This window comes from Salmo trutta, chromosome 18 (assembly GCF_901001165.1).
Source record: "Salmo trutta chromosome 18, fSalTru1.1, whole genome shotgun sequence".
Classification (NCBI taxonomy): domain Eukaryota; kingdom Metazoa; phylum Chordata; class Actinopteri; order Salmoniformes; family Salmonidae; genus Salmo; species Salmo trutta.
In genome coordinates this window covers 17244402-17272241 of record NC_042974.1, presented here as the reverse complement: position 1 = coordinate 17272241, position 27840 = coordinate 17244402, and the positions used below count along the sequence as shown (strand labels likewise).

Here is a 27840-nt window from a genome sequence, read left to right as displayed (position 1 = left end):
ACCCACCGGAGGCCTAGTCCTGGGAGGTGGCACAGGACGGACCAGGATGGGAAGACCCACTGGAGGCCTGGTCCGAGGAGGAGGCACAGGATAAACCGGGCTGTGGGGGAGCACTGGAGTTCTGGTACGGACACTCCTTACCCACACTCCAGGCTGAATGCCCACTTTGGCCCGGCACGGGCGGAGAGCAGGCATTGGGCGAACTGGACCCTCCCAGCGCTCTGGAGAGACAGTGCGCAACGCCGGCGCAGGATAACCTGGACCGAGGAGGCGCACCGGAGACCAGACGCGCTGAGCTGGCACCATCCGCCCTGGCTCGATGCCTGCACTCGCATATCACTTGCGGGGGGCTGGTATGTAGCGCACCGGGCTTTGAACGCGCACTGGGGACACCGTGCGCTCCACAGCATAACACGGTGTCTTACCAGAGCCACGCTGCTTCCGGTAAGCACGGGGAGTTAGCTTAGGTCTACCACCTGACTCCGCCAATCTCCCCGTGTGCCCCCCCCCAAAAAAATTGTGGGGCTGCCTCCCGTGTCCGTTGCGCTCCCTCTCCTCATACCAGTGCCTCTCAGCTCTCGCCGCCTCGATCTCCCACTGCGATAATCCCCAGTTTGAGCCCATGGTCCTTTCCCATCCAGGATTTCCTCCCAAGTCCATGACTCCAGATAGCCTTTCTCCTGGTGCCTCTCCCTGTGCTGCTCCTTGTCCTTGCCAGCCCTCCTCCGCTGCTTGGTCCGTTGTTGGTGGGTAATTCTGTAACAGCTGTCGTCTGAAGAAGTGGACCAAGGTGCAGCGGAGTTAGTGTTCATTATTAGAATTTAATATAAACAACATGAACACTATACAAAACAAGAAACGAGTAAACCGACAGCAAACAGTCCTGTCTGGTACAAAACACTGACAGAAACAATTACCCACAAAACCCAAAGGAAAAACATGCTCCTTATGTGTGACTCCCAATCAGCAGCAACGAGCTTCAGCTGTGCCTGATTGGGAGCCACACACACGGCCCAAAACAAAGAAATACCAAAACCTAGAAAAAGGAACATAGAACGCCCACCCAATGTAACACCCTGGCCTAACCAAAATAAAGAACAAAAAACCCCTCTCTATGGCCAGGGCGTTACAGATGTCTTCACTATTATTCTGCAATGTAGAAAATAGTAAAATAAGGAGAAACCCTTGAATGAGTAGGTGTTCTAACACCTTTGACTGGTAGTGTATAATGTCTCCATATATTGGTCTAGTACCACCTATAATGTCTCTGGAAATTGGTCTGTTAGTGCCTCCTATTGGTTGTAACTGTGGATGCTACATCGTCTACTGTTTGTCTGAGCTGAGTTCAGCAGTGTGTTATTTTGTCAGAGGAAATTGAGATATGCTGATAATTCATTTAATGTGCTAATTATTTCGTTTTATTATTTATTATTATTATGAGTCGCATGTGAGGTATATATAATATCATGCATGTTACATATTATTACACTATAATCTGATAGGAGAAGAGGAGGAGGAGGAGAGGTGGAGAGGAAGAGGAGAAGGAAGTGGAGGAGGAGAAGAAGAGGAGAAGGAGGTGAAGGATAAGGAGGAAGAGGAGGAGGAAGAGAAGGAGAAGGAAAGGAGGGGAGGAGGAAGAAGAGGAAGAGGAGGAGGAGGAGAATAGGAGAAGGATGAGGCTGGTCAGGTGGCTTCCTGTTCTTGCTCTGAGCTGTTGATTGACAGCTGTAGGGAGCTAAGCCCATCTTCACTCACACAACTCAGAGTCTGACGCTGCATCCAAGGGCTCATGGGTAAATCCTCCGGCAGGGACACATGCTGACAGTCCTGGGAGAGGTGGAGAGGGAGAAAAGGAGACCGGAGGAGAGGAGGGTAAAGTAGGTGAATAGTGATGTGGGGATGAGAGGGAATGGAAGAGTTAAAGGAAGAGTTTGAGGTTCAAAGTTTAGGTTGAGAATACATTTCTCATACAGGCTTACGACTGATGTTCCAACAACAAAACATATATTCCCTCAAGGCCTGAGACTCTTTTAAACGTCATTCTTTATCTTTATCTTTATCTTTCTCTTTCCATCCCTTCCTCTCTCCCTCACCAACAATCATTGAGTCGGCAGGCCAAAATCCCTCACTTCAGGCAGAGCATGGCAACAAACTCACAACAAACACAGGAAGACAGACAGAGAGAGGGATTTTAGTGGAAGAGAGAGGGAAAAGAGGAAGAGAGAGGGAAATAGATGAAGAGAGAGAAATAGAGGGAAATAGAGGAAGAGGGGAAATAGAGGAAGAGAGAAGGAAATAGAGGAAGAGAGGGGAAATAGAGGAAGAGAGAGAAATAGAGGGAAATAGAGGAAGAAGAGGGAAATAGAGGAAGAGAGAGGGAAATAGAGGAAGAAGAGGGAAATAGAGGAAGAAGAGGGAAATAGAGGAAGAGAGAGGGAAATAGAGGAAGAGAGAGGGAAATAGAGGAAGAGAGAGGGAAATAGAGGAAGAGAGAGGGAAATAGAGGAAGAGAGGGAAATAGAGGAAGAGAGAGGGAAATAGAGGAAGAAGAGGGAAATAGAGGAAGAGAGAGGGAAATAGAGGAAGAGAGAGGGAAATAGAGGAAGAGAGGGAAATAGAGGAAGAGAGAGGGAAATAGAGGAAGAGAGAGGGAAATAGAGGAAGAAGAGGGAAATAGAGGAAGAGAGAGGGAAATAGAGGAAGAGAGAGGGAAATAGAGGAAGAGAGAGGGAAATAGAGGAAGAGAGAGGGAAATAGAGGAAGAAGAGGGAAATAGAGGAAGAGAGAGGGAAATAGAGGAAGAGAGGGAAATAGAGGAAGAGAATAAAGAGAGCTTGTGAAAGAGAAGAAAATAAACTGTATCCAGAGTCTGTTGCAATGCAACCGTGCAGACAAATACGTTTCTCCCCAAAAACCTCTGAAATAGAACAGCAAATATTCCTTCTGCTCTGTTTTTAATTACTCTTCCCTATCCATCATGCATTTTCTTGGACTACTCCAGTCCTTCCGACCGTGGAATGTTGCAGCCACACTGTCTTTGCCTGAAGGATGTGGAGTTACGCTGTAAAATTTATTCTGCATTGATCACTGGTGTTTTTCAGTTCTATTTACTGGCAATTACTATTATAATACTGGTGTAAGAAGCACAGATTTGAAAGTCAAGTTCATTAGCAACCAAATGTGTATAAACCCAGTAACAATACAATGCAAAACAGTGCATGCATCAACAGTAGTTGAATTAGGTGTGTTAGTGTTGGGCTGCAACAAAAGCCTGTACACGCTCTGATGGACCCAGATTTGATGACGTTTGACCTACACTCACCTGCACGGCCAGGGCCTGGAAGGGCGTGCACAAGCCCCCGATGGGGAAGAGCTTATTGACATTGATGTCACCAAACACCTGCCTCCTCTCTCTCCTAACTGCCATCTTCCTCTGGATGCCCCCATACAGCTGGTGACACTGAGACACCTGGGGGAGGGGGAGGGAGATTAGGTTCTGGTTGTAAATGGGAAACAATTGTGCCACCAGGTCTAGTGTCTGTGTGTGTGTGAGAGAGGGAGAGAGAGTGAGAGAGGGAGAGAGAGTGAGAGAGGGAGAGAGAGGGAGTGAGGGAGAGAGAATTAGAGAGGAATAGAGAGGGAGAGAGAGGGAGTGAGGGAGAGAGAGGGAGAGAGACTTACAGTTATTGCATTCATCTTAAGATAGCTACAGTAGGTCAGACAACCACATATTACGGTCATAACAAGTCACTGTTATTGTTTGTTGTTGTTTGAGACTAGCATCAGTGTCAGACGTCTGACTATCTCTGGTTGTCAGTGATCATCTCCCTCCAGTCTGAACAGTCTGAACATTCCGAACAGTCCGAACACTAGCGCGAGTTGGAGCGTGTGCTGGAGTGCGAGTTGGAGCGCGAGTTGGAGCGCGTGCTGGAGTGCGAGTTGGAGCGTGCGCGAGTTGGAGCGCGTGTTGGAGCGCGAGTTGGAGCGTGAGCTGGTGTGCGAGTTGGAGCGCGTGCTGGAGCGCGTGTTGGAGCGCGAGTTGGAGCGCGTGCTGGAGCGCGAGTTGGAGCGCGAGTTGGAGCGCGAGTTGGAGCGCGTGTTGGAGGCGTGTTGGAGCGCGTGCTGGAGCGCGAGTTGGAGCGCGAGTTGGAAAGCGAGTTGGAAAGCGTGTTGGAGCGCGTGCTGGAGCGCGAGTTGGAGCGCGTGCTGGAGCACGAGCTGGAACGTGCGTGTTGGAGCGCGAGTTGGAGCGCGAGTTGGAGCGTGCGTGTTGGAGCGCGAGTTGGAGCGCGAGTTGGAGCGCGAGTTGGAGCGCGTGCTGGAGCGTGCGTGTTGGAGCGCGAGTTGGAGCGTGCGTGTTGGAGCGCGAGTTGGAGTGCGAGTTGGAGCGCGTGCTGGAGCGTGCGTGTTGGAGCGCGAGTTGGAGCGCGAGTTGGAGCGCGAGTTGGAGCGCGTGCTGGAGCGTGCGTGCTGGAGCGCGAGTTGGAGCGCGAGTTGGAGCGCGAGTTGGAGCGCGAGTTGGAGCGCGAGTTGGAGCGCGATTTGGAGCGCGAGTTGGAGCGCGTGTTGGAGCGCGTGTTGGAGCGCGTGTTGGAGCGCGTGCTGGAGCGCGAGTTGGAGCGCGTGTTGGAGCGCGTGTTGGAGCGCGAGTTGGAGCGCGAGTTGGAGCGCGTGTTGGAGCGCGAGTTGGAGCACATGTTGGAGCGCGTGTTGGAGCACATGTTGGAGCGCGTGTTGGAGCACATGTTGGAGCGCGAGTTGGAGCGCGTGTTGGAGCGCGTGCTGGATAGTGTGCTGGAGTCAGTCTTACCCTGATGTTTTGAGTGTGACTTGGAGCAGGACTCTCCTCTGTGCCGACAGGCCCTGTCTGGTTCTCTGGTGTTGGGGCTTCCTCTACAGGCCCTGCAGGGAGGAAACTGTTTAATGTGTGTATAACCATGTGTGTGTGTGTGTGTGTGTGTGTGTGTGTGTGTGTGGCTTGAAAGAGGAGCACAGTTAATCAATTATTTTGACAGGGACATAGGCAGACTGGGAGAGGAACGTGTACACACACACACACACACACACACACACACACACACACACACACACACACCTCAATTCTAGCCTCTGGGTCCTCACTGAAACGTTTGCCAAACATACTAAACTACTGCTCCAATTCTACTGTTCGAGAATGTCAAGAATGTCCACAGTCCATGCTTTATAACGCAGTTAAATTGAATTATAGTATCAGGTTTTATTGGGTCTGGCTATGACCTCTCTGGCTTTACAGTGACCTTTCTCCTTCCTCAATACTGCCGCTGTGTGTCAGACTCCTGTCGTAGGGCCACTGTGTGTCAGACTCCTGTCGTAGGGCCACTGTGTGTCAGACTCCTGTCGTAGGGCCACTGTGTGTCAGACTCCTGTCGTAGGGCCACTGTGTGTCAGACTCCTGTCGTAGGGCCACTGTGTGTCAGACTCCTGTCGTAGGGCCACTGTGTGTCAGACCCCTGTCGTAGGGCCACTGTGTGTCAGACCCCTGTCGTAGGGCCACTGTGCGTCAGACTCCTGTCGTAGGGCCACTGTGCGTCAGACTCCTGTCGTAGGGCCACTGTGTGTCAGACCCCTGTCGTAGGGCCACTGTGTGTCAGACCCCTGTCGTAGGGCCACTGTGTGTCAGACCCCTGTCGTAGGGCCACTGTGTGTCAGACCCCTGTCGTAGGGCCACTGTGCGTCAGACTCCTGTCGTAGGGCCACTGTGCGTCAGACTCCTGTCGTAGGGCCACTGTGCGTCAGACTCCTGTCATAGGGCCACTGTGTGTCAGACTCCTGTCGTAGGGCCACTGTGTGTCAGACCCCTGTCGTAGGGCCACTGTGTGTCAGACCCCTGTCGTAGGGCCACTGTGTGTCAGACTCCTGTCGTAGGGCCACTGTGTGTCAGACTCCTGTCGTAGGGCCACTGTGTGTCAGACTCCTGTCGTAGGGCCACTGTGTGTCAGACTCCTGTTGTAGGGCCACTGTGTGTCAGACCCCTGTCGTAGGGCCACTGTGTGTCAGACCCCTGTCGTAGGGCCACTGTGTGTGTAGTTCTTGTTTGTATGTGTGTGTGTTTCTGTGTGTCAGACTCCTGTCGTAGGGCCACTGTGTGTCAGACCCCTGTAGTAGGGCCACTGTGTGTCAGACCCCTGTCGTAGGGCCACTGTGTGTGTAGTTCTTGTTTGTATGTGTGTGTGTTTCTGTCCATGCGTGGGGGACTGTGTGTATGAACACACCTGTTTGTTGCTAATAGTTACCTTCATAAATCCATTCCTCCGGTGAACCCTGACCCCCGCTGAAAATGTCAGATGTTTGACCTGTGACCTCGCTGCTCTGTGATTGGTCACTTTCACTCTCAATCTTCTCCTCCCTTTCTTCCTTCTCCTCCTCAGCCAGGTTGTTAACCTGGTCTCTGTATAGAAAACAGCCAGGTTGTTAACCTGGTCTCTGTATAGAAAACAGCCAGGTTGTTTACCTGGTCTCTGTATAGAAAACAGCCAGGTTGTTTATCTGGTCTCTGTATAGAAAACCGCCAGGTTGTTAACCTGGTCTCTGTATAGAAAACAGCCAGGTTGTTTACCTGGTCTCTGTATAGAAAACAGCCAGGTTGTTAACCTGGTCTCTGTATAGAAAACCGGCAGGTTGTTTACCTGGTCTCTGTATAGAAAACCGGCAGGTTGTTTACCTGGTCTCTGTATAGAAAACAGCCAGGTTGTTTACCTGGTCTCTGTATAGAAAACAGCCAGGTTGTTTACCTGGTCTCTGTATAGAAAACAGCCAGGTTGTTTACCTGGTCTCTGTATAGAAAACCGCCAGGTTGTTTACCTGGTCTCTGTATAGAAAACCGCCAGGTTGTTAACCTGGTCTCTGTATAGAAAACAGCCAGGTTGTTAACCTGGTCTCTGTATAGAAAACAGCCAGGTTGTTTACCTGGTCTCTGTATAGAAAACAGCCAGGTTGTTAACCTGGTCTCTGTATAGAAAACAGCCAGGTTGTAAACCTGGTCTCTGTATAGAAAACAGCCAGGTTGTTTACCTGGTCTCTGTATAGAAAACAGCCAGGTTGTAAACCTGGTCTCTGTATAGAAAACAGCCAGGTTGTTAACCTGGTCTCTGTATAGAAAACAGCCAGGTTGTTAACCTGGTCTCTGTATAGAAAACAGCCAGGTTGTTTACCTGGTCTCTGTATAGAAAACAGCCAGGTTGTTTACCTGGTCTCTGTATAGAAAACAGCCAGGTTGTTTACCTGGTCTCTGTATAGAAAACAGCCAGGTTGTTAACCTGGTCTCTGTATAGAAAACAGCCAGGTTGTTTACCTGGTCTCTGTATAGAAAACAGCCAGGTTGTTTACCTGGTCTCTGTATAGAAAACAGCCAGGTTGTTTACCTGGTCTCTGTATAGAAAACCGCCAGGTTGTTTACCTGGTCTCTGTATAGAAAACCGCCAGGTTGTTAACCTGGTCTCTGTATAGAAAACAGCCAGGTTGTTAACCTGGTCTCTGTATAGAAAACAGCCAGGTTGTTTACCTGGTCTCTGTATAGAAAACAGCCAGGTTGTTTACCTGGTCTCTGTATAGAAAACAGCCAGGTTGTTTACCTGGTCTCTGTATAGAAAACAGCCAGGTTGTAAACCTGGTCTCTGTATAGAAAACAGCCAGGTTGTTTACCTGGTCTCTGTATAGAAAACAGCCAGGTTGTAAACCTGGTCTCTGTATAGAAAACAGCCAGGTTGTTAACCTGGTCTCTGTATAGAAAACAGCCAGGTTGTTAACCTGGTCTCTGTATAGAAAACAGCCAGGTTGTTTACCTGGTCTCTGTATAGAAAACAGCCAGGTTGTTAACCTGGTCTCTGTATAGAAAACAGACAGGTTGTTAACCTGGTCTCTGTATAGAAAACAGCCAGGTTGTTTACCTGGTCTCTGTATAGAAAACAGCCACGTTGTTAACCTGGTCTCTGTATAGAAAACAGCCAGGTTGTTTACCTGGTCTCTGTATAGAAAACAGCCAGGTTTTTTACCTGGTCTCTGTATAGAAAACAGCCAGGTTGTTTACCTGGTCTCTGTATAGAAAACAGCCAGGTTGTTTACCTGGTCTCTGTATAGAAACAGAGTTTGATAAAACTTACATCTAACCTTGACTTATCATTGATATAAATCACTTTCAAGAGAGACTTTGTAGAAAATATTTGACTAATGTTTTTTGAGAACCTATGTTTTCAGGGAGCTTAATTGTCCAGTAAACATCTAATGACATGTTTTTACCTACCTTTATGTTTTTACCTCATGACCACTAAAACCATACCACACACACTGTCACATCAGACCTGCTCTCAGAGATGGTAGTTATCATGCCCTCAGATAACATATTGATTAGTGTGTGTGCCTCTTTCCCCTGGGAAGATTGATGATGTTCTGTTCACCACATCCCCACAACAGCAAGTGGTCACTATGGGTGACTCTCTCTATCCACTCACTCACTCTACTGAAAACCGTCCATACCGAACCAAACTCCAGATGGTTTAATTTAGCTATGTTTACAGTAAACTTCCAACAGGAGCCAACCAATGTGGTTGTCGAAAAAGTTAGCCAATTCCTGGCTTCCCATCAGAATTCACACACACACACACACACACACACACACACACACACACACACACACACACACACACACACACACACACACACACACACACACACACACACACACACACACACACTCTTTACAGTTCAGCCTAGCCCTCTTCTATGCCTCCTACAAATCCTCTTCAACATTTTAACATCATTCAACATTGTTCATTTGATGCAAATCTCTCATTTTGTGTGTTTTTTACTGTGTCTAGAAATACACCCGGTTCTTACAGAAATATTCTCCAGCCCACATCGACACACCAGGCCAGGCTGCTTAATTCTGTGGTACTTTCAGATCTATAATGGGAGCCATTTTAGAGTTATATATATATATATAAAAGACTACAAAGGAGTAGATTGAGAAAGCCTGCGGTAGGCCTAGAAGTTACATGAGGACAACAAAAAGAATGGAGACCCATAAAACAGAAGACGTTTAGAACTTAGTGATGTTGATCCAAGCGGACTACTTGTGGATTACTGACAGGAAAGACCACTTCAGTACCTGGAGGTGTGGTGAGGGCCTGGGTCAGTGAGGCTCCACTGTGGTTCCTGTCCAAAGGAACCGACATGCCCTCCCTCCCCCGTCCACACTCTGCTGGTCCCATCCACAGAGCCAGAGAGGAAGAAGAGTCTCTCTGTGTACACCAGCACCTCAACACTCACTATCGCCCCCTCATGGGCCCTCCAGGACTGCAGGACAGGAGGGTGGCATGAGGAGGGCTGGGGAGGTGAAACATGTGAAGGTAGAGTACAGTGTAAAACACATAAAACAGAGGTGTATCCTACATTTGCATTTACTATACTCAAAAGCTCTCTCACACATTCACATACATGCACACACACACCAACCCTGACCTCCTGTGTGATGCAGAGCGCGTACTGAGAGATGTCCCAGACCTGAACACACCCTGCTGTGTCTCCAGTGACCAGGATGTTGTTCTCCTGGTCTGAAGTCAGCCCCAACACACACTCCTTCTCTCCACCAGGGGCATAGAACTGACCTGAGAAGGAGAGCAAGAGAGAGAGATAATAATACTGTATACTCCAGACAGAGAGAGATGATAATACTGTATACTCCAGACAGAGAGAGATCATAATACTGTATACTCCAGACAGAGAGATAATACTGTATACTCTAGACAGAGAGAGACGTACTGTACAGTACATATACCTACACTAGGACAGAGAGGACAGAGAGTACATAAATAGGTTGATTGATGTCACGTATAATGTAGTTTTTGAAAGTTCAATCTGTCATCATAAAGTCACACTCAGATTTACTACAGTCCACCACATAGGCTCCCTCTCCTGCTTTCATTCTCCCTCCTTCCTTAGCTACAACGTGTGTGTGTGTCCTGGTTACCATGAGTGTGTGTGTCCTGGTTACCGTGAGTGTGTGTGTCCTGGTTAACGTGAGTGTGTGTGTCCTGGTTACCGTGAGTGTGCGTGTCCTGGTTACCGTGAGTGTGCGTGTCCTGGTTAACGTGAGTGTGCGTGTCCTGGTTAACGTGAGTGTGTGTGTCCTGGTTACCGTGAGTGTGTGTGTCCTGGTTACCGTGAGTGTGTGTGTCCTGGTTACCGTGAGTGTGCGTGTCCTGGTTACCGTGAGTGTGCGTGTCCTGGTTACCGTGAGTGTGCGTGTCCTGGTTACCGTGAGTGTGCGTGTCCTGGTTACCGTGAGTGTGCGTGTCCTGGTTACCGTGAGTGTGCGTGTCCTGGTTACCGTGAGTGTGTGTGTCCTGGTTACCGTGAGTGTGTGTGTCCTGGTTACCGTGAGTGTGTGTGTCCTGGTTACCGTGAGTGTGTGTGTCCTGGTTACCGTGAGTGTGTGTGTCCTGGTTACCGTGAGCGTGCGTGTCCTGGTTACAGTGAGTGTGTGTGTCCTGGTTAGCGTGAGCGTGTGTGTCCTGGTTAACGTGAGCGTGCGTGTCCTGGTTAACGTGAGCGTGCGTGTCCTGGTTACCGTGAGCGTGCGTGTCCTGGTTACCGTGAGCGTGCGTGTCCTGGTTACCGTGAGTGTGCGTGTCCTGGTTATCGTGAGTGTGCGTGTCCTGGTTAACGTGAGCGTGCGTGTCCTGGTTACCGTGAGCGTGCATGTCCTGGTTACCGTGAGCGTGCGTGTCCTGGTTACCGTAAGCGTGCGTGTCCTGGTTACCGTGAGTGTGTGTCCTGGTTACCGTGAGCGTGCGTGTGTGTCCTGGTTACCGTGAGTGTGTGTCCTGGTTACCGTGAGCGTGCGTGTGTGTCCTGGTTACCGTGAGCGTGCGTGTGTGTCCTGGTTACCGTGAGCGTGCGTGTGTGTCCTGGTTACCGTGAGCGTGCGTGTGTGTCCTGGTTACCGTGAGCGTGCGTGTGTGTATTGGTTACCGTGAGTGTGCGTGTCCTGGTTACCGTGAGTGTGCGTGTCCTGGTTACCGTGAGTGTGCGTGTCCTGGTTAACGTGAGTGTGCGTGTCCTGGTTAACGTGAGTGTGTGTGTCCTGGTTACCGTGAGTGTGTGTGTCCTGGTTACCGTGAGTGTGTGTGTCCTGGTTACCGTGAGTGTGCGTGTCCTGGTTACCGTGAGTGTGCGTGTCCTGGTTACCGTGAGTGTGCGTGTCCTGGTTACCGTGAGTGTGCGTGTCCTGGTTACCGTGAGTGTGTGTGTCCTGGTTACCGTGAGTGTGTGTGTCCTGGTTACCGTGAGTGTGTGTGTCCTGGTTACCGTGAGTGTGTGTGTCCTGGTTACCGTGAGTGTGTGTGTCCTGGTTACCGTGAGTGTGTGTGTCCTGGTTACCGTGAGCGTGCGTGTCCTGGTTACAGTGAGTGTGTGTGTCCTGGTTAGCGTGAGCGTGTGTGTCCTGGTTAACGTGAGCGTGTGTGTCCTGGTTAACGTGAGCGTGCGTGTCCTGGTTACCGTGAGCGTGCGTGTCCTGGTTACCGTGAGCGTGCGTGTCCTGGTTACCGTGAGTGTGCGTGTCCTGGTTATCGTGAGTGTGCGTGTCCTGGTTAACGTGAGCGTGCGTGTCCTGGTTACCGTGAGTGTGCGTGTCCTGGTTACCGTGAGCGTGCGTGTCCTGGTTACCGTGAGCGTGCGTGTCCTGGTTACCGTGAGTGTGTGTGTCCTGGTTACCGTGAGTGTGTGTGTCCTGGTTAACGTGAGTGTGTGTGTCCTGGTTAACGTGAGTGTGTGTGTCCTGGTTACCGTGAGTGTGTGTGTCCTGGTTAACGTGAGTGTGTGTGTCCTGGTTAACGTGAGTGTGTGTGTCCTGGTTAACGTGAGTGTGTGTGTCCTGGTTACCGTGAGTGTGTGTGTCCTGGTTACCGTGAGTGTGTGTGTCCTGGTTACCGTGAGCGTGTGTGTCCTGGTTACGTGAGTGTGTGTCCTGGTTACCGTGAGTGTGTGTCCTGGTTACCGTGAGCGTGCGTGCGTGTCCTGGTTACCGTGAGTGTGTGTGTCCTGGTTACCGTGAGTGTGTGTGTCCTGGTTAACGTGAGTGTGTGTGTCCTGGTTAACGTGAGTGTGTGTGTCCTGGTTACCGTGAGTGTGTGTGTCCTGGTTAACGTGAGTGTGTGTGTCCTGGTTAACGTGAGTGTGTGTGTCCTGGTTAACGTGAGTGTGTGTGTCCTGGTTACCGTGAGTGTGTGTGTCCTGGTTACCGTGAGTGTGTGTGTCCTGGTTACCGTGAGCGTGTGTGTCCTGGTTACGTGAGTGTGTGTCCTGGTTACCGTGAGTGTGTGTCCTGGTTACCGTGAGCGTGCGTGTGTGTCCTGGTTACCGTGAGTGTGTGTCCTGGTTACCGTGAGCGTGCGTGTGTGTCCTGGTTACCGTGAGCGTGCGTGTGTGTCCTGGTTACCGTGAGCGTGCGTGTGTGTCCTGGTTACCGTGAGCGTGCGTGTGTGTCCTGGTTACCGTGAGTGTGCGTGTCCTGGTTACCGTGAGTGTGCGTGTCCTGGTTACCGTGAGTGTGCGTGTCCTGGTTACCGTGAGTGTGCGTGTCCTGGTTACCGTGAGTGTGCGTGTCCTGGTTACCGTGAGTGTGCGTGTCCTGGTTACCGTGAGTGTGCGTGTCCTGGTTACCGTGAGCGTGTGTGTCCTGGTTACCGTGAGTGTGTGTGTCCTGGTTACCGTGAGTGTGCGTGTCCTGGTTACCATGAGCGTGTGTGTCCTGGTTACCGTGAGTGTGTGTGTGTCCAGTGATGCTCCACCAGTAGATCCCTCCAGCCTGTGAGGAGAGGAGGATAGGTGTGCTCCTCCAGTGTTTGTCCCCACCCCTCCGCTGCAGGAACAGCAACGTGTCCACAGGGGGCGTTGTCCTACACACATGCATCACATACACACTCAGTAAACATATGTTGAATACTTTATTTCAATTTGCAATAAAGCATTGATGTTAAAAAATAACACAACACAGAAGACTCACAGTGAGTGTGTGGCCCTCCGCAGGCGAACCAGGGGTCTCTGTGTGTCCACGGTCCAGACGATGACCTCTCCATCATGGCTGCCCGTAGCAATGACCCCCAGGGTAGGGCAGTGGTCAACCACCAGGATGTCAGCTCTGTGTTGCTGACCTGACTTCCACGACATGTCTGCCCTCACAAACACATCCTTCACCACCACAAACAGGGCGCCATATTGGAACCAGATAATCACCAGAATAATATTCTCATTTGCATCATGTGAAAACAAACTAAGTTTTCCACTGTATATCTATGGCTTCATATCTACCCATCTGAGCATCCACGTGCAAAATTCTAGTTCCAAATTGTAGTGACTGATACTGTATGTATAATTAGACCCAGAGGTCATACTCTGCATCATTCACTGACATCATTTACATACACCCCCTCTTAGCCAAGTTGTTATATTAGTGTTCTTAAAAACCCCACCGGGTTCTGCTGACGTCAGACAATAAGAAACCTCAGAGCAGATCTGTATATATACACAGTTGAAGTCGGAAGTTTACATACACCTTAGCCAGATACATTTAAACTCAGTTTCCCAATTCCTGACATTTAATCCTAGTAAAAATTCCCTGTCTTAGGTCAGTTAGGATCACCACTTAATTTTAAGAATGTGAAATGTCAGAATAACAGTAGAGAGAATGATTTATTTCAGCTTTTATTTCATTCATCACATTCCCAGTGGGTCAGAAGTTTACATACACTCAATTAGTATTTGGTAGCGTTGCCTTTAAATTGTTTAACTTGGGTCAAACGTTTCAGGTAGCCTTCCACAAGCTTCCTACAATAAGTTGGGTGAATTTTGGCATATTCTTCCTGACAGAGCTGGTGTAACTGAATCAGGTTTATAGGCCTTCTTGCTCGCACACGCTTTTTCAGTTCTGCCCACAACTTTTCTATAGGATTGAAGTCAGGGCTTTGTGATGGCCACTCCAATACCTTGACTGTGTTGTCCTTAAGCCATTTTGCCACAACTTTGGAAGTATGCTTGGGGTCATTGTCCATTTGGAAGACTAATTTACGACCAAGCTTTAACTTCCTGACTGATGTCTTGAGATGTTGCTTTAATATATTCACATCATTTTCCTACCTCATGATGCCATCTATTTTGTGAAGTGCACCAGTCCCTCCTGCAGCAAAGCATCCCCACAACATGATGCTGCCACACCCCTGTGCTTCACAGTTCGGATGGTGTTCTTCGGCTTGCAAGCCTCCTCCTTTTTCCTCCAAACATAACGATGGTCATTATGGCCCAACAGTTCTGTTTTTGTTTCATCAGACCAGAGGACATTTCTCCAAAAAGTACAATCTTTGTCCCCATGTGCAGTTGCAGACCGTAGTCTGGCTATTTTATGGCGGTTTTGGAGCAGTGGCTTCTTCCTGGCTGAGCGGCCTTTCAGGTTATGTCGATATAGGACTCGTTTAACTGTGGATATAGATACTTTTGTACCTGTTTCCTCCAGCATCTTCACAAGGTCCTTTGCTGTTGTTCTGGGATTGATTTGTACATTTCGTACCAAAGTATGTTAATCTCTAGGAGACAGAACGCATCTCCTTCCTGAGCAGTATGACGGCTGCGTGGTCCCATGGTGTTTATACTTGCGTACTGTTGTTTGTACAGATGATCGTGGTACGTTCAGGCATTTGGAAATTGCTCCCATGGACGAAACAGAGTTGTGGAGGTCTAAAAAAAAATCTGAGGTCTTGGCTGATTTCTTTGGATTTTCCCATGATGTCAAGCAAAGAGGCACTGAGTTTGAAGGTAGGCCTTGAAATACATCCACAGGTACACCTCCAATTGATTCAAATGATGTCAATTAGCCTATCAGAATCTTCTAAAGCCATGACATCATTTTCTGGAATTTTCCAAGCAGTTTAAAGGCACAGTCAACTTAGTGTATGTAAACTTCTGACCCACTGGAATTGTGTATACAGTGAATTATAAGTGAAATAGTCTGTCTGTAAACAATTGTTGGAAAAATTACTTGTGTCATGCACAAAGTAGATGTCTTAACCGACTTGCCAAAACTATACTTTATTAACAAGAAATTTGTGTAGTGGTTGAAAAACGAGTTTTGATGACCCCAACCTAAGTGTACGTAAACTTCTGACTTCAACTATAAATAGATATCATTCCTGAAAGTTCTCTTGTAAGGAAGGCTGGTAGCTCTGAGTGTAACCACATGGAACAGACACGATAGTGACAGATACCATTGGGGTTGAGTTGTGGTGGTTCTTCACCTGAGGGTGCAATGTGTTTATCCTGGTTGGCACATAATACATTTTTATTGAATAGGAAAGTGTGTGTTTGTGTAGGTGTTTTCTCACCTTAGCCCCTTTGATGTCATACTGAGCGACCTGCTGGCTCCACCCCACGGCCAGCAACTGGCTGTCATGGAGACAGATGACCCCTGTGACCTCTGAGAGGGTGACAGGCTCTAGCTTGTGGAGGTTGAGGCCATTCAGTAGGTTCCACACCTTTTAACAGACAGAAACAGCACATCATAGTAAACCACATCTGTGTTCATCTAAAGCTGTTCTAACTGAACCATAGTGAAGGAGGAGGTCTTTACAGAGACTTGGAGAAGTCTCCTGCTTTTCCCCTTTTCTTCAGTTATCAGACATCAGTAACATGATTGGATAGGTGAAAGCACAGGCTCCACTGCATAGGCTGCACTAGCTTTTACCACAGGGTACCTTGATGGTTCCGTTGCGTGCGCCAGTGATGAGTCGTCTGTGGGAGGAGTCTAGCGCCATGCAGGTAATCTCCTCCTCTCCATGAGCGCTGGTGATCTTCAGACGCAGCCTCCCTGTTTCTACGTCCCACACTGATACAGACGAGTCATCACATCCGGTGATGACCTACACACACATATAAACACCCACGATACACACACACACATGCACACGCACACGCACACACACGCACACACACACGTAAACATTTACACACATATGGATGTAAACACACATACAGTATGCACACCCTCATGGCTGTGACAGTGTATAAGATTCCATACCTACCTGTTTCAGTGTGGGGTTGTAGAGGGCACAGGAGAGGGGGGCACCATGGCATTGTCTTCCCCCTCCTCTTCTCCCTTCTCCCTGCTCCTCCCCCCTCTCCCCTTCCTCCAGCCTCAGCCTGGCCAGGTAGTCTCGACAGGACACCAGGATATGGGGCGGAGTCTGCGTCAGGAAGGGCGGGGCCACCAATAGGAAAGGGAAGTTGCCGTGCTCTGGGGCACGCCCTGGCTGCAGACAGGGGAACTGCAGGTGGACAGTCCGCAGACAGCGATTGGAGGAGATGTCCCACACCCTCAGCTCCTGCAGAGAGATAACCAGGTGGGTAAACAAACCCCTTCTGAAAGCTCCTACAAAGAGACAACCAGGTGGGTAAACAAACCCCTTCTGAAAGCTCCTGGACAGAGATAACCAGGTGGGTAAACAAACCCCTTCTGAAAGCTCCTGGACAGAGATAACCAGGTGGGTAAACAAACCCCTTCTGAAAGCTCCTGCAGAGAGACAACCAGGTGGGTAAACAAACCCCTTCTGAAAGCTCCTGCAGAGAGACAACCAGGTGGGTAAACAAACCCCTTCTGAAAGCTCCTGCAGAGAGATAACCAGGTGGGTAAACAAACCCCTTCTGAAAGCTCCTGCAGAGAGATAACCAGGTGGGTAAACAAACCCCTTCTGAAAGCTCCTGCAGAGAGATAACCAGGTGGGTAAACAAACCCCTTCTGAAAGCTCCTGCACAGAGACAATCAGGTGGGTAAACAAACCCCTTCTGAAAGCTCCTGCACAGGGACAACCAGGTGGGTAAACAAACCCCTTCTGAAAGCTCCTGCAGAGAGACAACCAGGTGGGTAAACAAACCCCTTCTGAAAGCTCCTGCAGAGAGATAACCAGGTGGGTAAACAAACCCCTTCTGAAAGCTCCTGCAGAGAGATAACCAGGTGGGTAAACAAACCCCTTCTGAAAGCTCCTGCAGCGAGATAACCAGGTGGGTAAACAAACCCCTTCTGAAAGCTCCTGCACAGAGACAATCAGGTGGGTAAACAAACCCCTTCTGAAAGCTCCTGCACAGGGACAACCAGGTGGGTAAACAAACCCCTTCTGAAAGCTCCTGCAGAGAGACAACCAGGTGGGTAAACAAACCCCTTCTGAAAGCTCCTGCAGAGAGACAACCAGGTGGGTAAACAAACCCCTTCTGAAAGCTCCTGCACAGGGACAATCAGGTGGGTAAACAAACCCCTTCTGAAAGCTCCTGCACAGGGACAACCAGGTGGGTAAACAAACCCCTTCTGAAAGAAATCAAAAAGTGGAAAACAAAAACCACCTGGGCCACAGCCAGGACAGAATACCTTGTGGTGTAGTACTGGTACTTCAGTCTAGGGATACGTTTGCCTCTCTCTACCTGTCTTAGGTGAGGGCTTACAGCTTACCCGTGAAGCTGCGGCCAGTGTTGTGTCTCTAGCAAAGCTATCTGGTGGTTATTGACTTACAGCATCTTTGGAGTAGCTGAGGACCTGTCCCAGTGGTTGGTAGATGACCACGTCCAGTACTGTGGTGCCGTGACCGTGCAGGACCGCGACTGGCCGAGCGGTCATGAAGCAGTTCCACAGTTTGACCGCAGGGTCCAGACCACCCGTCACCAACAGGTTGAGAGACCTGCTGAAATCAAAACACGTCACACCCTGTGGAGGAGGGAGAAGAGAGAGAAGAGAGAGAGAGGGTGGGTGGGCGAAGGAGAGAGAGAACAGAAGAAGAGAGACAGACAGACAGACAGACAGACAGACAGACAGACAGACAGACAGACAGACAGACAGACAGACAGACAGACAGACAGACAGACAGACAGACAGACAGACAGACAGACAGACAGACAGACAGACAGACAGACAGACAGACAGACAGGGAAGTTAGGATTTGTGGGTCTCTAAAATAAAAGGTAGCGTGACTAAATATTCTAAAATACAGCCTTTCCTATTAGTTTATAATGGGGAACCGTTGAGGACAGCTTAATTGTTCAACTGACCAAAGCTAGACAGTTTTATAGGAGCACTGCTCAGAAGCCATAACAACCAATACAAAACACCCCACCTACTTTAATCACTTCCTCAGCAGGGCGAGTCACATTACATGTTTTCTCTCCAGTAAACATACATTATATCCTTTGTGTGTGTGTGTGTGTGTGTGTGTGTGTGTGTGTGTGTGTGTGTGTGTGTGTGTGTGTGTGTGTGTGTGTGTGTGTGTGTGTGTGTGTGTGTGTGTGTGTGTGTGTGTGTGTGTGTGTGTGTGTGTGTGTGTGTGTGTGTTTATATTGGTTATAGGGTGGGACTCGGCGACAGTAAGCAAGATAAAACATAGTTATGACTCAAAATAATTCAGACAAGTTGAGTTTCATCACTCTGCGGTGTGACTGTTGACCTCTGAGGTTATTCATTATCCTCCATTACTATTTTGTGGAGATAGCTCCCATGACATAAACTGAATGGGTCGGAGCCGACATTTCAATTTAACCTGCGTCAAGGTCACTCAGCCATTCTCTGTCTACTATCCAACCCAACCTTGAGTCCAAATCTGATAAAGAATGAGGCTGTATGATACATTACAAACTGGGTGGTTCGAGCCCTGAATACTGATTGTCTGACAGCAGTGGTATATCAGACCGTATACCACGAGTATGGCAAAACAGTTATTTTACTGCTCTAATGACATTGGTAACCAGTTTATAATTGCAATAAGGCACCTTGGGGGTTTGTGGTATACGGCCAATATACCACGGCTAAGGGCTGTATCCAGGTACTCCGCTTTGCGTCGTACCGAAGAACAGTCCTTAGCCGTGGTATATTGGCCATATACCACACCCTCCGAGGGGCTTTGTAGAATCCCATATAAATGGTGGCTTCATTGTGTACTCCATAGTAACAACACATGAAATACTCATAATAGTGTAGATACTGTGTTATGTTATTACCTTATTGATTCTCCAAACATAGGGTTTTCTCCTGAGAGACATGTGCATGATGACCACTGAGGAGGCGTCGCTTCCTGATGATGTCATGATTAGGTCAGTGTGGGGCTCGAAAATGATCCTGTTGATTGGTTCCTGGTGGACTGTGGGGATGTGTTGGTAGGAGACTAGGCGGCTGTGGTCACCAATATCCTGTTAGGAGACATGTTCTCACCATAATTGGGGCTCCTGAGTGGCGCAGCGGTCTAAGGCACTGCATCTCAGTACAAGAGGCATCACTACAGTATCTGGTTCGAATCCAGGCTGCATCACACCTGGCCGTGATTGGGAGTCCAATAGGGTGGCGTACAATTGGCCCACGTCGTCCGGGTTTGGCCAGGGTAGGCCGTCGTTGTAAATAATAATTTGTTCTTAACTGACTTGCCTAGTTAAATAAAGGTTAAATAAAATACCAGTAAACCAACCCTGGTCCAGCAGAAACCTGAAGAACACACATTAACTTTTGGTCCCAAGGAACACATGCTAACCACAGTGCCAAGACAAATAACTACCCTAGAAGTGCCCGTAACACATGTAGCAAGGTTACAGAATAGATACTGTACTTTACTGTCCATTGGTTGGAACGTAATTTTGACTTTTGCCTTTCCCAACATCCCCCAGACACACATTAAGAGGCACAGGTCAGTGCAGATCCCCTGGATGGAGAGCAATGGGGGGATAATTATATCCTCCTGATTCCTGCTTACAAGCAAAAATTAAAGCAGGAAGTACCAGTGACTCGCTCAATAAAGAAGTGGTCAGATGACGCAGATGCTAAGCTACAGGACTATTTTGCTAGCACAGACTGGAATATGTTCCGGGATTCTTCCGATGGCATTGAGGAGTACACCACATCAGTCACTGGCTTCATCAATAAGTGCATTGTCAAAGGAATGGCCTACAAATTGTCAAAGACTCCAGCCACCCTATTCATAGACGGTTCTCTCTGCTGTCGCACGGCAAGCGGTATCGGAGCGCCAAGTCCAGGTCCAAAAGGCTTCTTGAACACCCACGCCAGAACAGTTTATCAAATGGCTACCCAGACTATTTGCATTGCCCCCCTCTTTTACGATGCTGCTACTCTCTGTTTATTATCTATGCATAGTCACTTTAACTCTACCTACATGTACATATTACCTAAATTACCTCGACTAACCTGTGCCCCCGCACATTGACTCTGTACCGGTACCCCCTGCATAGAGCCTCACTACTGTTATTTTACTGCTGCTGTTTAATTATTTGTTATTTTTAACTTCACACCTATTTTTCTTAAAACGGCATTGTTGGTTAAGGGCTTGTAAGTAAGCATTGCAATGTGAAGTCTACACCTGTTGTATTCGGCGCATATGACAAATACAATTTGATTTGATATTTGATGAAGTGACTTGCTCAAGGACACAACAGCAGGACATGGAACGTGGGTTGCCAGTTCAGCCAGCCAGTCCGGGGCTTGAACACCCTAACTTCAGGCTGCTGGTCTGTCTCTCTAACCTCTAGGCTATTGGCATTATAACTGTGTGCCAGTTTTTGTTTCAGTCCAGCACAGAGTGAATGGAGAGTGAATGAGGCCTACCTGCATGTAAATCCTCTGAGGGACATTGTCCTCAGTGAAGGGGCTCTCAAACAGTCCATTGTGGAGTTGGAGGAACCACAACAGATGGATCCCTCCCTTTTCATCTCCCCACAGCAGCAAAGAGCGCCCCCCTGGAGACTGGGAGGGATTTCAACAGATCTCAGGGGAAGACAATGTGAATAGAACTACCATAACTATAAAAACATTAATCATGGTCCATGAAAAGACAAGTAATTGAACGTTTAGAATGGGTCAAATGTACATTAGTTTATGACAGAGTACTGAAGTCGTACCTTTATGTCATGCCAGTAGCAGAGAGAGGTTGGAACATTGGGGAACCCTGTTAAGAGATGAGAGAATAACAGAGACATAAAGTCAGAACACTGTTCAGAGATGAGAGAATAACAGAGACATAAAGTCAGAACCCTGTTCAGAGATGAGAGAATAACAGAGACATAAAGTCAGAACCCTGTTCAGAGATGAGAGAACAACAGAGACATAAAGTCAGAACCCTGTTCAGAGATGAGAGAATAACAGAGACATAAAGTCAGAACCCTGTTCATAGATGAGAGAACAACAGAGACATAAAGTCAGAACCCTGTTCAGAGATGAGAGAATAACAGAGACATAAAGTCAGAACACTGTTCAGAGATGAGAGAATAACAGAGACATAAAGTCAGAACACTGTTCAGAGATGAGAGAACAACAGAGACATAAAGTCAGAACACTGTTCAGAGATGAGAGAATAACAGAGACATAAAGTCAGAACCCTGTTCAGAGATGAGAGAATAACAGAGACATAAAGTCAGAACCCTGTTCAGAGATGAGAGAATAACAGAGACATAAAGTCAGAACACTGTTCAGAGATGAGAGAACAACAGAGACATAAAGTCAGAACCCTGTTCAGTGATGAGAGAACAACATAGACATAAAGTCAGAACCCTGTTCAGAGATGAGAGAATAACAGAGACATAAAGTCAGAACCCTGTTCAGAGATGAGAGAATAACAGAGACATAAAGTCAGAACACTGTTCAGAGATGAGAGAATAACAGAGACATAAAGTCAGAACCCTGTTCAGTGATGAGAGAACAACAGAGACATAAAGTCAGAACCCTGTTCATAGATGAGAGAACAACAGAGACATAAAGTCAGAACCCTGTTCAGAGATGAGAGAATAACAGAGACATAAAGTCAGAACACTGTTCATAGATGAGAGAATAACAGAGACATAAAGTCAGAACCCTGTTCATAGATGAGAGAACAACAGAGACATAAAGTCAGAACCCTGTTCAGAGATGAGAGAATAACAGAGACATAAAGTCAGAACACTGTTCAGAGATGAGAGAATAACAGAGACATAAAGTCAGAACCCTGTTCAGAGATGAGAGAACAACAGAGACATAAAGTCAGAACCCTGTTCATAGATGAGAGAATAACAGAGACATAAAGTCAGAACCCTGTTCATAGATGAGAGAACAACAGAGACATAAAGTCAGAACCCTGTTCAGAGATGAGAGAATAACAGAGACATAAAGTCAGAACACTGTTCAGAGATGAGAGAACAACAGAGACATAAAGTCAGAACCCTGTTCAGAGATGAGAGAACAACAGAGACATAAAGTCAGAACCCTGTTCAGAGATGAGAGAATAACAGAGACATAAAGTCAGAACCCTGTTCATAGATGAGAGAACAACAGAGACATAAAGTCAGAACACTGTTCAGAGATGAGAGAATAACAGGGACATAAAGTCAGAACCCTGTTCATAGATGAGAGAATAACAGAGACATAAAGTCAGAACCCTGTTCAGAGATGAGAGAATAACAGAGACATAAAGTCAGAACCCTGTTCAGAGATGAGAGAACAACAGAGACATAAAGTCAGAACCCTGTTCAGAGATGAGAGAACAACAGGGACATAAAGTCAGAACCCTGTTCAGTGATGAGAGAACAACAGAGACATAAAGTCAGAACACTGTTCAGTGATGAGAGAACAACAGAGACATAAAGTCAGAACCCTGTTCAGAGATGAGAGAACAACAGAGACATAAAGTCAGAACCCTGTTCAGAGATGAGAGAATAACAGAGACATAAAGTCAGAACCCTGTTCAGAGATGAGAGAACAACAGAGACATAAAGTCAGAACCCTGTTCAGAGATGAGAGAACAACAGGGACATAAAGTCAGAACCCTGTTCAGAGATGAGAGAACAACAGAGACATAAAGTCAGAACCCTGTTCAGAGATGAGAGAATAACAGAGACATAAAGTCAGAACACTGTTCAGAGGTGAAAGAACGAGAGAACGACAGGGACATACAGTCAGAACCCTGTTCATAGATGAGAGAATAACAGAGACATAAAGTCAGAACCCTGTTCAGTGATGAGAGAATAACAGAGACATAAAGTCAGAACACTGTTCAGAGATGAGAGAATAACAGAGACATAAAGTCAGAACCCTGTTCAGAGATGAGAGAATAACAGAGACATAAAGTCAGAACCCTGTTCAGAGATGAGAGAATAACAGAGACATAAAGTCAGAACACTGTTCAGAGATGAGAGAATAACAGAGACATAAAGTCAGAACCCTGTTCAGAGATGAGAGAATAACAGAGACATAAAGTCAGAACCCTGTTCAGAGATGAGAGAATAACAGAGACATAAAGTCAGAACCCTGTTCAGAGATGAGAGAATAACAGAGACATAAAGTCAGAACACTGTTCAGAGATGAGAGAATAACAGAGACATAAAGTCAGAACCCTGTTCAGAGATGAGAGAATAACAGAGACATAAAGTCAGAACCCTGTTCAGAGATGAGAGAACAACAGAGACATAAAGTCAGAACCCTGTTCATAGATGAGAGAATAACAGAGACATAAAGTCAGAACACTGTTCAGTGATGAGAGAATAACAGAGACATAAAGTCAGAACCCTGTTCAGAGATGAGAGAATAACAGAGACATAAAGTCAGAACCCTGTTCATAGATGAGAGAATAACAGAGACATAAAGTCAGAACCCTGTTCAGAGATGAGAGAATAACAGAGACATAAAGTCAGAACCCTGTTCAGAGATGAGAGAATAACAGAGACATAAAGTCAGAACCCTGTTCAGTGATGAGAGAACAACAGAGACATAAAGTCAGAACACTGTTCATAGATGAGAGAACAACAGAGACATAAAGTCAGAACCCTGTTCAGAGATGAGAGAATAACAGAGACATAAAGTCAGAACCCTGTTCAGTGATGAGAGAACAACAGAGACATAAAGTCAGAACCCTGTTCAGAGATGAGAGAATAACAGAGACATAAAGTCAGAACCCTGTTCAGAGATGAGAGAACAACAGAGACATAAAGTCAGAACCCTGTTCATAGATGAGAGAATAACAGGGACATAAAGTCAGAACCCTGTTCAGTGATGAGAGAACAACATAGACATAAAGTCAGAACCCTGTTCAGAGATGAGAGAATAACAGAGACATAAAGTCAGAACACTGTTCATAGATGAGAGAATAACAGAGACATAAAGTCAGAACCCTGTTCAGAGATGAGAGAATAACAGAGACATAAAGTCAGAACACTGTTCATAGATGAGAGAATAACAGAGACATAAAGTCAGAACACTGTTCAGAGATGAGAGAACAACAGAGACATAAAGTCAGAACCCTGTTCAGTGATGAGAGAATAACAGAGACATAAAGTCAGAACCCTGTTCAGAGATGAGAGAATAACAGAGACATAAAGTCAGAACCCTGTTCAGAGATGAGAGAACAACAGAGACATAAAGTCAGAACCCTGTTCAGAGATGAGAGAATAACAGAGACATAAAGTCAGAACCCTGTTCAGAGATGAGAGAACAACAGAGACATAAAGTCAGAACCCTGTTCAGAGATGAGAGAACAACAGAGACATAAAGTCAGAACCCTGTTCAGAGATGAGAGAACAACAGAGACATAAAGTCAGAACCCTGTTCATAGATGAGAGAATAACAGAGACATAAAGTCAGAACCCTGTTCAGAGATGAGAGAATAACAGAGACATAAAGTCAGAACCCTGTTCAGAGATGAGAGAACAACAGAGACATAAAGTCAGAACACTGTTCAGAGATGAGAGAATAACAGAGACATAAAGTCAGAACACTGTTCATAGATGAGAGAATAACAGAGACATAAAGTCAGAACCCTGTTCAGAGATGAGAGAACAACAGAGACATAAAGTCAGAACACTGTTCAGAGATGAGAGAATAACAGAGACATAAAGTCAGAACACTGTTCAGAGGTGAAAGAACGAGAGAACGACAGGGACATACAGTCAGAAATTGAACTGATTGATCAAATCAAAAGCAAAAGTTCTACTTTGAGTCTTTCTAACAGTTGGTTAGATACCAAACAAGTGGATGTCCTCAAAGCAGCTGGCCGTGGACACGTCAACAAAGTGGAGGTCCCTGCTGCTGGTTGCTATGGCAACCTTGTGGACTTTGGGCAGGTAGACAGCATCAGTGGTCCAGCCCCTGAACCTCCTTCTGATAACCCCTTGCTCTGCAGGGTCTCCAGCCAGCTGAGGAGATACATCGAAGAAAGAGAGAGAGAAAGTGTGTGTGTGTCTGTCTTTGTGAGCGAGTGTGTGTGTGTGTGTGTGTGTGTGTGTGTGTGTGTGTGTGTGTGTGTGTGTGTGTGTGTGTGTGTGTGTGTGTGTGTGTGTGTGAGTGTGTGTGTGTGGCTTATCAGCTCACGCACCTCCAGAGTCTGGAGGACTTGTAGTCGGTTGTTCCACACAGTGAGCAGCCCCCCCTTACTGACACTGATGTAGCGGAGGGGGGGAGGATGGGGAACAGCCACTACACAGATAGTGGGCTGCTGCTGTAAGGGGGAGAAGAGAAAAGTTTAGAGGCGAAGTGAAAGAGTGGCTGATGAGAGAAAGAGAAATAGAGGTCAATGGAGACTGCTGCATACTTATGAATTAACATACTGTACGAGCAATAAACTACTTATTACATAGTTATTACATAGTCATTACATAGTTATTAACACACTCTATAAGCAATGACTAGACAGGCGTCCCTCACCTTGTTGTGTGAGCAGTGTTTGATGAGTGGTTCAGTGTCTAGTAGAGCGCCTCTGGGCCTGGAGGTGTGGTCTCTCTCTCTGCACTGCTGCAGCAGGTAGCTACACAGGTCCTCCCACTCCACATAGCCATCACATGACACGTCAATCTATTGGAAATGAGAACATGTTCTTATTTCCTAAGGGTAAACTTACAAAAAACAGTTCAACTGTATGTAACAAAGGGTCAAAGTCACCTCATTGAAGACCCTCTCCAGCCATCCGCTCTGGCTGTCTGGACCAATCACAGCACTCAGAGCATTCTGGAACTCCTCCAGACTCATCCCTCTTTCTCCTCCTCTCTTTTTCCGTGCACCTCTCCAATTCTGCCGGGACCCCCTATCCGAGGTTGTGCGACGGGTAAATGCATCCCTCAGCAACAGCAGGTGTTTAAGTTTGAGTTCCTCCTGAGCACAGGCATTCTGGCCTGCATCACTGTGGAGTGGAGTAGTATGTAGATATTCCATTAAAAAATCTGCCGTTTCCAGCTACAATAGTCATTTACAACATTAACAATGTCTACACTGTATTTCCGAACAATTTGATGTTATTTTAATGGACAAAAAAATTTGATTTTCTTTCAAAAACAAGGACATTTCCAAGTGACCCCAAACTTTTGAACTGTGGTGTAGATTCATATACTGGTCATTATTGAGAGTATTACTGCGTAATATAAAAGTCTTACAGAATATGAACATATAGCACACCCCTGTGGCAGCAGTGAGACTGCATGCTTTGTGACCAATTTCAGACTACAATACTTTTTATTGATTTATTTTACCGTTATTTTACCAGGTAAGTTGACTGAGAACACTTTCTCATTTACAGTAACGACCTGAGGAATAGTTACAGGGGAGAGGAGGCGGATGAATGAGCCAATTGTAAGCTGGGGATGATTAGGTGACCATGATGGTATGAGGACAGCTTGGGAATTTAGCCAGCCAACATTTTGATGTTATTAATTTGTTATTATAACTTAAAATAATAGAGTTGATGCAACTTCTCATTTAGAGTTGAGTCATTGCCACATAAATATTAAGTAATAATGACTTTTCATTGACACTGAGTTCAACTTACTAAAAGTATTTGATTTAAAAATGCCTTGGGTTTTATAGTGAACTAACCAAGCGCTTGATTTGCTGTGGTAGGCTTGCTTTCTTTGTATTGTATGGATTTAAGAGGTTCTTGAAGAGAGATTTGAGGGGGTGAGGGAGACTGCTAGGACCAAAACCCCCATATTGTATGTCGCCAACCTTGATGAGGACAAGCCTTGTGTGGCCCTGTTGCCATGGGAAACCACAGGACAATCAGTCATGTCTCCACATTCTCCTCTCTCTTCCTGGTTCATCAAGGCACGCATGAGTGCTCCTTTTAGATCAGGGTAGTTCTCATGATCAACTCACCGCACAGCCAGGTAATCATTGATATGCAGTCAATGAGAAATTTTTTACTCCAAAAGTGTTTGGAAATAAGACTTTAATTAGCTCTACTCAGAGAGATATTTTCATATAGAAATTGTAAAAAAAAATGGTTCTGTTGATGATAATGATAGTTTGATAACATTATTATCTGTAGAATTGAAATAACAGGATTCAGCCAAATTTAAGCCAGAATACAAAAGCTGACATGTGTCAATTTCTACTTACTCTAAACATAAAATATGAATATAGACTTTATTTAAAATCTTGAGTTATATCCTTTATATTGTTCTTAAAATACAAACTCACCAAGAGCTGCTGCTGGAGGTTTCTCTCTCGTAGACCTCCCATGGATCACTGATACCTCTTAGGGTACCCATTCCTACACACCTAACCTTTTTGTCTGTCTATCAAACTACTCTAGCGCTAAGTCTATTGTGTGTTGCTAAACAGAGTGAATTTTCACTCTGAACCAAGCTTTAAAAACAACCTCACTCATAGCTTTAGATCTTCCCTCTGGACTTTGCCTCAGATGGGCCCCTCAAAACCTTCGGGCCCAAGTTCCTCTGTTTATGTGTCAGAGAGTGAAGGATGCTGAAACACAAACTGACCTCACAACAGCCTAAGCCCAATCTGATAACTCTCTCCCCTCCTCTAGG

The 27840-nt window shown here is 46.8% G+C and overlaps 1 protein-coding gene across 1 annotated transcript; it reads right to left on the bottom strand.

Moving 5' to 3' along the window:
• Nucleotides 1-1391: 1391 nt before the first annotated feature.
• LOC115152895 (WD repeat-containing protein on Y chromosome) lies at nucleotides 1392-27840 on the bottom strand. Its single transcript, XM_029697807.1, has 20 exons — nucleotides 27491-27840; nucleotides 25961-26198; nucleotides 25727-25873; nucleotides 25398-25520; nucleotides 25047-25218; nucleotides 20962-21008; nucleotides 20669-20806; nucleotides 19060-19248; nucleotides 17585-17776; nucleotides 16107-16406; nucleotides 15780-15944; nucleotides 15411-15560; nucleotides 13043-13227; nucleotides 12796-12935; nucleotides 9496-9641; nucleotides 9143-9360; nucleotides 6273-6427; nucleotides 4811-4902; nucleotides 3323-3469; nucleotides 1392-1827 (listed from the first exon to the last, which is right to left on the bottom strand). Exons 1-20 carry the CDS (start codon nucleotides 27559-27561, stop codon nucleotides 1684-1686), a joined length of 3159 nt encoding a protein of 1052 aa, XP_029553667.1. The 5' UTR covers nucleotides 27562-27840; the 3' UTR covers nucleotides 1392-1683.

Bases quoted from the DNA above. Each gene is read 5' to 3' on its own strand.
- LOC115152895 (XM_029697807.1), bottom strand. From the start codon at position 27,561: ATGGGTACCCTAAGAGGTATCAGTGATCCATGGGAGGTCTACGAGAGA. The intron at 25,874-25,960 runs GTGACTTTGACC...CATTTCCAATAG, and splicing joins TGGAGAGGGTCTTCAATGAG to ATTGACGTGTCATGTGATGG. The intron at 4,903-6,272 runs GTAACTATTAGC...TCCTCCCTGCAG, and splicing joins GGAGGAATGGATTTATGAAG to GGCCTGTAGAGGAAGCCCCA.